At 42.7% G+C, this 11,234-nt stretch overlaps 1 protein-coding gene across 1 annotated transcript; it reads left to right on the top strand.

The window, feature by feature from the left end:
• Positions 1-723: 723 nt before the first annotated feature.
• Positions 724-8,274, top strand: LOC110486438 (transcription factor Sox-10). The gene is made up of 4 exons (XM_021558042.2): positions 724-869; positions 4,596-5,455; positions 6,961-7,226; positions 7,348-8,274. Exons 2-4 carry the CDS (start codon positions 5,013-5,015, stop codon positions 8,127-8,129), a joined length of 1,491 nt encoding a protein of 496 aa, XP_021413717.1. The 5' UTR covers positions 724-869; positions 4,596-5,012; the 3' UTR covers positions 8,130-8,274.
• The last annotated feature ends 2,960 nt before the right edge of the window (positions 8,275-11,234 follow it).

Here is an 11,234-nt window from a genome sequence, read left to right as displayed (position 1 = left end):
ATCCCTCTCTAATACATTTAACATGACAAATATCATAGTCAACCTTGCTCTTTTATGATTTGAGCCTTATATTTAGTATATGCCTACATTTAGAGATGGAATCCCTAATTCTAAATCAATAATATAAAACATCAAGCACATGAAATCATTAAATCAAAATCTGCTACCCAATCTGTAATGGCTATAATGACGTATGAGAATAACATGGATCTGAAAAATCACAACTTTGACAAAATTATATTTCTTACTGAATTAATAAATGTTTATAGAAAACTGATATTTTTGTGTTCCACATTGGAATTGCCCTACTCTGATCACTACAAGAGGGTCAAAAAGTAGCGCACCCCAAATATGGACAATATCACATACATTTTCCCAACAGAAGGGATTTTCCATAGGCTAGATATTGCTTTTGAGAAGTCTGAAATACCCAAACCCAAATGCAGCATCTCATTCCACAGAATCTGATGGCACTGCAGCCTAGAAGTAGATCAGTAGCCTACATAACCAAAACAATCTATGCGTTTCCACATTATTCAGGTAGGCAAAATATTGGCATAATATTGATGCTAATTTTGTCAGCGAGATCTTGCCCTGCAGGAAACTGAGAAAAAAAATTATCGACCAATCACATTGATTGCCGGTGTTTCATGCGTGAAAGTTTGCTGCTCCTTTAAGACTTTTTCTCCACGTTTTTTCTCTTTCCTCACACAACGGAGCTCTTTAAGCACCAGCGCGACACAGAGCAGGCATTCATAGAAAGGCAGCGCGAGCGAGGGGGCTAGGGAGTGAGCGCGAGCGTCACTTTGGAAACTCGGGAACACACGGACTCTCGTGCTAAGCGGGCGACCTCATTTTTCATTACTGAAGTAAGGCGCTTAGCTTTTGAAATACTTTCCTGTCTCTGCTGTTCTCTCTCTCTTTCTTTCATTTGTCAAATAATCAAGCCATAAAGTTCATCTAAATTGTGCAGTTAGAAATGATGTATTACACCTGCATCTTTTCTAAATTATTGTTTTATTTAAATTATTAGACTATTATTATTAGGCTATTATCATATTACTATTGTTACATTTAAACTGTCTCTTCGGATAATCCTGCTAAAGTGGGCATCGCCTGTTCTGTTATAGCAGGAGATGATTATCGTGACAGGCAGGAGAAATACATGTTTAATACGCATCCCAGCAAGATTAGATAATTTTTTTTGCAAGTGTATGCTACGGACTATACAGGTTAATACAAATAGGCCTACTGACGTACAATTTCAATTATGAACCAGCTTCAAAGTTATGTATTTTGTTTAGGTTTGCCTTGTCGTTAACGGTCCTTTCGAAGTTATACAATTATTTTTAGACCAGTGAAAAATATAGTTTTAGCTATAAGGTTGAACGATTGATCGAGTTCAAGTTGAACTCAACGAAACTTTTCCCATTAACAGCAAACTTTGACTCCTTAATTACATCTATTGACTATCCCAACATTCATGACGCATGGAACTATTTTCAACGGGCATTTGACAGTATTAGGCTTATTTATTCCTGAATATTTACAGGTTGACTAATATACTCATTCATTGAGAGAAAGTTAGTCAACAAGATCATCCATTTCATAATGCGTTAAAAGCTGGACGTGTTCTCGTCATCTCTGATCAGTGGTTAGTGCCAACAACCTGTTCAATGCATACAATATTCTAGACCTGCATCAGAACACAAACTCAAAGGCCAAATTCACAAATAGGTCATAGAATTGTTACGTTTTATTCAATTGTTTAGAGACAATTGTTTTGGAATAATAAAAACAGATTCAGATAGGCTATGCCACATTTCTGGATATGTTAAATGTTTTTTATTTTATTATAATAAATGAACAGTTACAACTAACTAAGGGAAAGAGACTACAGCATCAATCATGGGAAAATATCGTAAATCAAGGGCAATTTATTGTTAGGTCAAGCGATAAGAAGGGCTTTGGAGTCCAATTCTTTCATGTAAATTAATGACGGTTGCTAAAGAAAAAGCCTAATTGATAGAAAGTTAGACATCATAAACACAATTTAAGAGGAATGTAGAGAATAATCAATATACCGTTGGCCTCACAATACAGTTAGCCTATACTGACAATACATTAGATAAAAGTTTTCAATGTGGACGAGCATAAATTGGCATTTAAACTGTTGCCACAAAGTTGGAAGAATGTAATTATATTCTGTAGCGTTAAGATTTCCCTCACTACAATTAAGGGGCCTTGCCCAAACTATGAAAAGCAGCCTCAGACCATTATTTATCCTCCACCAAACTTTACAGTTGTCACTATGCATTCGGGCATCTTCCAAACCCAGTCCATCGAACTGCCAGATGTTCAAGCGTGATTCATCACTCCAGAGAACACGTTTCCACTGCTCCAGAGTCCAATGGCGGAGATCTTTACACCACTCAAGCCTATGCTTGGCATTGTGCATGGTGATCTTAGGCTTGTGTGTGGCTGCTCGGACATGGAAACCCATTTCATGAAGCTCCCAATAAGCAGTCCTTGTGCTGACATTGCTTCATGAGGCAGTTTCGAACTCCGTAGTGAGTGTTGCAACTGAGGACAAACTATTTTTACGTGCTATGTGCTTCAGTACTTCGGTGGTCCTGTTCTGTGAGCTTGTGTGGCCTACGACTTGTTGCTCCTATATGTTTCAATTTCACAATAACAGCACTTACAGTTGATCGAGCTGGCAGAGCTGACGTTTGAGGAACTGACTTGTTGGAAAGGTGGCATCCGACGACAGTGCCACTTTGAAAGTCACTGAGCTCTTCAGTAAGACCATTCTACTTCCAATGTTTGTCTATGGAGATGGCATGGCCGTGTGCTCGATTGTATACACCTGTCAGCAACAGATGTGGCTAAAATAGCGAATCCACTAAATTGATGGGGTGTCCTCATACTTTTGTATATATAGTGTATAAAGCCTCAATATTTTATTCTAAGTAGCCCGTGTGAGTGTCCTCCTGTCATAAGAAAAGTAGGCCCATAGCCTCATATGCGGACGCGCAATTGGAGATCGTTTGTTGCGAGCGCAGTTACCCATACGGACATAGGCCTATTCAGATTAACATACGTGCCAGAGACGTATTAATAAGCTTCAACGTAACAGACATATGGTCCAGCTATTCGAGAAAATACTAGTAGGCGCTCTATTGCTGGATGAGAGCCACGAAAGGCAACGTCTAACCTGCATTTTGGTATTAATCAAAACCTTATTGACTAAAACGCACCAGTCAAATCTCTTTGCAAGATCACGGCGTTGCAATGCGATACATTAGGCCTAATACGGCTGTAATGAAACACTGTTGGGCCGTGGCAAAGGAAGCATTATCACCCCCACCCCATGCTCTTCTCCCTACTGACCAATGTAACACTATCATGGGGGCAACAGCTATGTGCGTGGACAGGATAACAAATCGGCGTACAGAAAGGATTGGGGGGGGGGGGGTGACCACCAGGTGCACAACTGGACGTGGTTGAGGTACCAGATGAGATGGCACAGTCCCGCCAATGCTCTGATAATTCACCACCATTGCAGTGTGCATGTCAGCGGCATGACATGTTACAAAGGATCAATTGGGAAGTAGAGAGACAACCATTATGAAGTTAACTTCTACAATATGACTGATTCAACGAGTAAATCAATTCCAAAACAAACAGCCTATAGTTTGTTATTACAGTTCACAAGTTCGCTTAATCAAAACGTTAAGGCCGTGTTGGCCTACACAGGCAGGCGTTGATTCTATCGACAAACTACACATTTGACCCCAATAGGTCGCATACAGACACATAGCCTGTACTTTTTCAAACAGACAGTGTCCAATTCACACACGCGCATACACACGCACCCACGCGATTTATATTTCCAGCGCCAGCCCATGTTTATCTAAGAGCTCCGAGGTATAAATCGAAGCCCTGTGCTGGTGCGGGCTCGTATTATTCCAACACTTTCTCTCTGGGGAGCTTGCAATAAGTGCCAAACCTTAAACAGTAGCTTGTTAGCAGGAGTCGAGGCCTGGGCTCGAATAACAGACCGTCTGCACTAACTGTATGGGCTTCGGATTCGCTTCTGTATGATTGCAATTTTGCACTTTTCCTAATCATTTCTATTACATCATTTATATGCTAATTCAATGAAAGTATTCCGAGCAAACAAGCTGCAGCCTAGCCCTATTAGCTACCTGCATGTCCATAGCCCAGCCTACAGGCTATAATTAAGCAATATCTTATGAGGGGCTGTGGTATATGGTGAATATCCCACAGCTAAGGGCTGTTCTTGCGCATAACGCAACGAGGAGTGCCTGGATACAGCCCTTAACGTGGTGTATTGGCCATGTACCACAAACCCCGAGGTGCCTTATTGCTATTATAAACTGGTTACCAATGTAATTAGAGCAGTACAAATACATGTTTTGTCATACCTGTGGTGGTATATGGTCTGATATACCAAGGCTGTCAGCCAATCAGTATTCAGGGCTCGAACCCCCCAGTTTAATAATATGTTCTATATTTCACTCACTAGGGTATTGTTTTCTAATACATACTCTACTTTATGTCCTTTGCAGTATTTAGCTAAAGGACTAAAGGACTACAATTTCAAAGACTGCAAGGGAGAGGACACTGTTCTACTGGAGCAAGAGGTGGGAATCAACAGGTAAACTGGGATCCACAATACGCGCTCAGCGTAAGATACCAGCAACACGGATGGAAAGAACTTTGATGAGGAATCCAAACAGAATTTTAGAACGTAGACTGAGAGTTGAGACTGACTGGGAGTTTATATAAAGGAGACCTCGAGTGACAGAAGCAATCCTTTCGTTTTAAACAGGCATAGTTTATATTCCTGAAAAAGGGTGAACTTCTTCATTAGTTCAGACATAGGCCTATGATTAGTAGTTGAACACCCATAGGCCAAGAAACTATACCCTGTACACGTTCTGTTACTCACCTGAGGGAGGAAGCTTTCTTGGAAGAGGGGAAAGATGTCGGGAGAGGAGCAGAGTTTATCTGAGTTAGAAATGAGTCCGGGGGTCTCAGACGACGGTCACTCCTTGTCACCGGGTCACTCATCCAGTGCCGCAGGCGGAGGAGACTCACCCCTGTCCGGTCCGCAGCCCCAGCTAACAGGGATCGGCGACGACGCCCTATCCGATGTAGCTGGCGGGATTTCCATCAAGTCCGATGAAGACGACGATCGCTTCCCCATTGGTATCCGCGAGGCAGTGAGCCAGGTGCTGAACGGCTACGACTGGACACTCGTGCCTATGCCTGTGCGCGTAAACTCCGGCAGCAAAAGCAAGCCGCACGTGAAAAGGCCTATGAACGCCTTCATGGTGTGGGCACAAGCAGCACGGAGAAAACTGGCAGACCAGTATCCCCACCTCCACAACGCGGAGCTCAGCAAAACCCTCGGGAAACTATGGAGGTAAGGGAAAGCGTTTATTACAGCGTCGGTCCGCTTTGATTAACAACAATAAACATCCAGGGTTACACAAGTTCAAATGCGTTCTTAGTCACAACATTCTGGGTCAAAAGTTCAAAGCACACTTCATGCTACAGTAGCCTTGAATTATGGACCCATAAAACATCAAAACAACTTAAAAAGTCACAGATCTTAGATTTTTCAAGGCAGGTTCCCTTCTTTACAGCAATGAGTTTCTCAAATTAGCTGAGGTATGTTGAAATAATATTCTACCAGCCCAGAATAAAGCTTGTTAGAGAGTTGCCCTACCAAGGAATGTTGATTAAAGTCCTACAATCTAAAAAAAATATTATAATAATTATGTTGATTATGTAGCCTACAGAAAACCAAAAACATATAGTTATGCGTTTTTTTGTAATCACATTATAGTGACTGGATATGCCCAATTTCATAACCCACTTAATTCATGGTGGTTTAGGAGGGAGATGGCTGCAGTGGGAATCACTAAGGTTTTTGTAATCCCCTCATCTATATGTTTTAAAGCACAGACCATTATGGCAGATATACACTTTTACAGCCCTCTCATTTGTAATTGAGAGTGCCATATTAAAGAACCTACTATGTAAAAAGATATCCAAGATGTTACTGGTCAACGGGTTGAATGGCTAGTTCGGTCAGCCTTTAAAACACAGATATGGAGGACTGTTGCTAGGTCAGACGAGTACGTGCTGATTGGAAGGCCCAGAGAGGCTAATTCATTAACCTTATAAGGAGGCAACATTAATTAGATAAAGACTTGACCTTGAGCCTGATTGTATAATTGGCCAAGAAACATGCTGAACTGGGAGTCTCAAAGGTCAGTGTTTTCTCATGCCAGTCCCTCTGACAGGATGCATCTTTAGCCTGTGTCTTAATTTCGTTACAGTCCAGCCGAAAATCCCCTGGTGTGGGCAGGGTTTCTGATGCAGCTGGGCAGATGGTGGATCCGATTTAGAACGAGATGAAAATCAAGTGAAGGTTTCAGAGGCAAAACGGATGGTAGAAATAATCTCCACAGTAGAAATATTGTCAATTGTTCGTTTCTAAAAATGCTTTAATGCTCAACAAGGGGAATAGCAGCATTTCCTATGAGTGTGTTGCCATTACACCAGTTAGACGTTAAAAAAAAAGTAAAATACTAGAATACTTAGTAGATTGAATATAAAAGGTGATGTGTCCTAGTTGACACAGACCACCTGGTAAATAAAATGTCATTATTCTTCTATTGGAGTTGGACAAGGTTATTGACCTCTGGGATGTGGAGGTGTCAAAGGAACCAGCACTGTGTCGCTGTTATCTTAACACACATATTATGGTCATCATGTTATCAAAATACTAATGGCTGACTGCATTAGAGTTTGACACATGCATCAAATCAGCATCACGACAACATCTCTACTTTAAGTACATCCTGGCTGAATTTAAAATGTTCTATCATTGTTATTTCAAAACTATTTTCTCCCTCATAGGCTCTTGAATGAGAGTGATAAGAAGCCTTTCATCGAGGAGGCGGAGAGGCTGAGGAAGCAGCACAAGAAGGACTACCCGGAGTACAAGTACCAGCCACGCCGCCGCAAGAATGGCAAACCCGGCTCCGGCTCTGAAGCTGACGGCCACTCTGAGGGTGAGGTCAGCCACAGCCAATCGCACTACAAGAGCCTCCACCTGGACGTGGCGGCCCACGTCAGGGGGGCGGGGTCTCCTCTGGCTGATGGACACCACCCACATACTGCAGGTATGCCACAGGGTCTGACCAGCCCTATCGATGCAGTTTGTCACACATCCCCATTCTAAATAATATACCACAAGCCAGGCTGACAATAACTCTGACATCTCTGCTTTGTGTCTCCCCACAGGCCAGAGCCACAGCCCTCCTACACCACCCACCACCCCCAAGACGGAGCTCCAGTCTGGGAAGTCGGGTGATGGGAAGCGGGAGGGCGGTGGAGCAGGGGGCTCCCGTGGGGGAATGGGGGTAGGAGCAGAGGGTGGCTCTGGATCAGGGTCAGGCAAACCACACATTGATTTCGGCAACGTGGACATCGGTGAGATCAGCCACGAGGTGATGGCCAACATGGAGCCCTTTGATGTGAACGAGTTTGACCAGTACCTGCCCCCCAATGGTCACCCAGGGATTGGACAGAGTGCTGGGTCAGCGGCAGCAGCAGGGTCCTCTGCCTCTCCCTATGCCTACGGTATCTCCTCTGCCCTGGCCGCGGCCAGTGGACACTCTGCAGCGTGGCTATCCAAGCAGCACCAGCAGCATCATGCCTCACCTCTGGGCTCCGACCCCTCCAAGGCTCAGATTAAGAGTGAGGCCGGCTCGGGGGGACACTTTGCCGAAGCATCCTCAGGGGGTTCCCATGTCACCTACACTCCCCTCAGCCTGCCCCACTACAGCTCTGCTTTCCCCTCACTGGCCTCCAGGGCCCAGTTTGCAGAGTATGCTGACCACCAGGCCTCGGGATCCTACTACGCCCACTCCAGCCAGGCCTCAGGGCTGTACTCGGCCTTCTCCTACATGGGGCCCTCGCAGAGGCCCCTGTACACAGCCATCACTGACCCGTCCAGCGTGCCACAGTCACACAGCCCCACGCACTGGGAGCAGCCGGTCTACACCACCCTGTCGCGGCCCTGACAAAGACCGGGAGCAGAGGGCTCTGGTGCAGATTTGGCCCCAACGGCAGACCCACAGAGCGGAGGAGACCTGGGTTGGAGGCAGTGGGGAGATGGAATCCCCTCCTGGTCTGGCCCAGATGCAGGAAGACCTGTAGGGTCCAAGGAGGAATGGAGATCAGATGATTTTATGGGGTAACTTGTGGTGTATAACATCATTGTTGAGTACTCAGAGGGTTGGATCCTAGTTTTTAGGGTCAGAAAGAGAGAATAAATCAAATCCGTATTTAAATCTAGAGGCTTATCTTTGAAATGGTTTTATGATGTAAAGATGTCAACAGTACAGAGTGACAAACTGTTTGGCTAGCCCATCCATCCACATCTCAGGCATGTTGAAAACAGATTAATTACATGATGTAACATAATATGTAACATAATATCCAATATATAATGATACACATATACAATGACATATTCTGTGATTGGCCCAGAGGCATATTTCTTACGGTTTCCACGTGCATACGTAAAATGTATGCTCACATGACAGTAAGTCACTTTGGATACATTTGTCTGCTAAAATGACTTACAGAATGCGCAACATAAGTTGCCTATGTTGTAATTGGAATATACTGTATAACTGTATACTGTATACTATATAACAAAGGGCATACAGTCCAGAAAATCTGTTTTATGAATTAAAATGACCAAAGTTTTGAAACCAAAACTTTAAAGAAAGAGAAAAATATTATTTAAGTTGTTTCTCTCTGTATGACACTGTATTACAGTACTACATTGATGTTGAATTAAGTACAACACATTTTTTTCTGACCTGATTTACAGCTCTTTGGTGACATACCCTCAACACTATATTGATTTATCAATCTCAATATTTTTTTTCCATGGCACTGACTATTATGTTGATTCAGCATTGTCTCTTTAACACAGAACATTTCAAAACGGTATAGCGAATAAGAAGACAATACTACACAATGATTTTATATAATCATCTTTTATGAACCAAAATTGAGGTCATTAAGTATGCATCTTCAGTAGACATAATACATTATTTTCATTGTTATAATCTTTACTATTAATGTCATTATATTGCCAATGTTTTGCCATTACTACACTGAAAGTCTGCACCACTGCCCTCACATTTTAATTCATGGTTTGACATTCAAAATGTGTCTATACACTGAGTGTACAAAACATTAGGAACACCTGCTCTTTCCATGACATAGACTGATCAGGTGAAAGCTATGATCCCTTATTGATGTCACCTGTTAAATCCACTTCAATCAGTGTAGATGAAGGTAAGGAGACAGGTTTAAGAAGGATTTTTAAGCCTTGAGACAATTGAGACACGGATTGTGTATGTGTACCATTCCGAGAGGGTGAATGGGCAAGACAAAATATTTAAGTCCCTTTGAATGGGGTATGGTAGTAGGTGCCAGGCGCCCTGGTTTGAATGTGTCAAGAACTGCAACGCTGCTGGGTTTTTCATGCTCAACAGTTTCAGTTTCCCGTGTGTATCAAGAATGGTCCACCGCCCAAAGGACATCCAGCCAACTTGACACAACTGTGGGAAGCATTGGAGTCAACATTGGACAGCATCCCTGTGGAACGCTTTTTCAACACCTTATAGTCCATGCCCCGAAGAATTGAGGCTGTTCTGAGAGAAAAAGGGTCTGCAACTTAATATTAGGAAGGTGTTCCTATTGTTTTGTACACTCAGTGTACAGTATTCAGTGTAAAATGTTAGATTTGTAGATAGTTGTTGTAACATTTTTGCTACCTGTTTATGGCTTTTCTGAAATGCCATCATAGAAACACAGTTGCCTGAGATTGAGTGATTAACAGCATGCATGAATGAGTTCTCGAGTCTACAGAGGGTAAGATCGCAAACTGGCCTTTATGTCATGAAATACCAACCCCTTGTTTGCAACAGAATAGCAACAATCCAAGGGGTTATTTTCTAAAGAGAGGTAACGAGAGACAACTCCAAAATAACAGTACCTGTAGTTAATGTTGGATGCCCCTTCATCTTGTAATGTGAAATAATACCTTGTATGTTTACTTTATTCTAATATATGTGATTTCAATATTATTATTTTAAATAATGGTAGTGCTTCCTTTTGGCCCAGAACTACTTTTGGGCCATTTTTGTACATTATGTCTTGAGTGTAAGAAGCACATGACATTTCATTTTAGATCCTACGTCTTGCTTTAGGAATTGCTTGTTCTTATGAATATTACAAGTATTATTTATATTTGCTGGTATTGTGTTTTTATGAGCTGTTAACAGGTTTTCTTCACCGTGTTGAAAAATCTGTTATTGTTGTTTTGGTGTTTTCTCAGTAAGTGTTGCCAGCAGAACAAAACAACCTGTAAATACTATCGGAAACAAGACCTTAGCGACATGATGACTAATGAATTTCTCTCACACTAAATAAAATTGTATTCTTTCTGCTTTTGTAAAAGTCTGTCTCCACTTACATAATTAGGCTAGGGTTAGGGCTTGGGCTAGGCGATGCAACAACAGCAGTAATCACAGCTTGCAGTGACTCATTCATTGTGTTGTAGACTTAACAAAAGTAATTTCAGCGAATGGATCATGGCTAATTCAGTTAGGCTGAGTATGATTACAGAATATTGAAAACCATGGCAGCCCTCATCCATGAGCTCTAGGCACAGAACACTTTTGCTGGATATTGCTGTTCTTTGCACAGGCTATACAGCACCATACAGACAACACTGAACCCCACTATGGTCCACTGCTCTGACTGGTCCCACTACACGCACCTCAGCAGTTTAAATCATGTATGTATATGCCTATGTCCGTGATTGTGTGTTGCGGGTTAAGCCTGACTCTAATTCCCTCTATTTAATCGGCTGTGTGATACTTTGGTAAGACAAAGAGAGCCATTGAGAGAGGAAGCAGGGGGTGGAGGGAAACGGGGCAATGAGGGAGCCATACCCATAACTGCCTGGCCTGTAGCTTCGCTGGGATACAAAGGGACTCTCATACTGGCTGCACAGTCTCTGCACCCCCACCCATCCCCAAACTCCCCTCCCTGCTCAGGTTGGGACTGTAATGGGATTAAAACATTCCAAAACTGGAGAGAGA

This window comes from Oncorhynchus mykiss, chromosome 13 (genome assembly GCF_013265735.2).
Source record: "Oncorhynchus mykiss isolate Arlee chromosome 13, USDA_OmykA_1.1, whole genome shotgun sequence".
In the NCBI taxonomy this organism is placed as follows: Eukaryota; Metazoa; Chordata; class Actinopteri; order Salmoniformes; family Salmonidae; genus Oncorhynchus; species Oncorhynchus mykiss.
The sequence above is the reverse complement of the archived record's forward strand: the minus strand, read 5'-3'. Positions and strand labels throughout refer to the sequence as shown.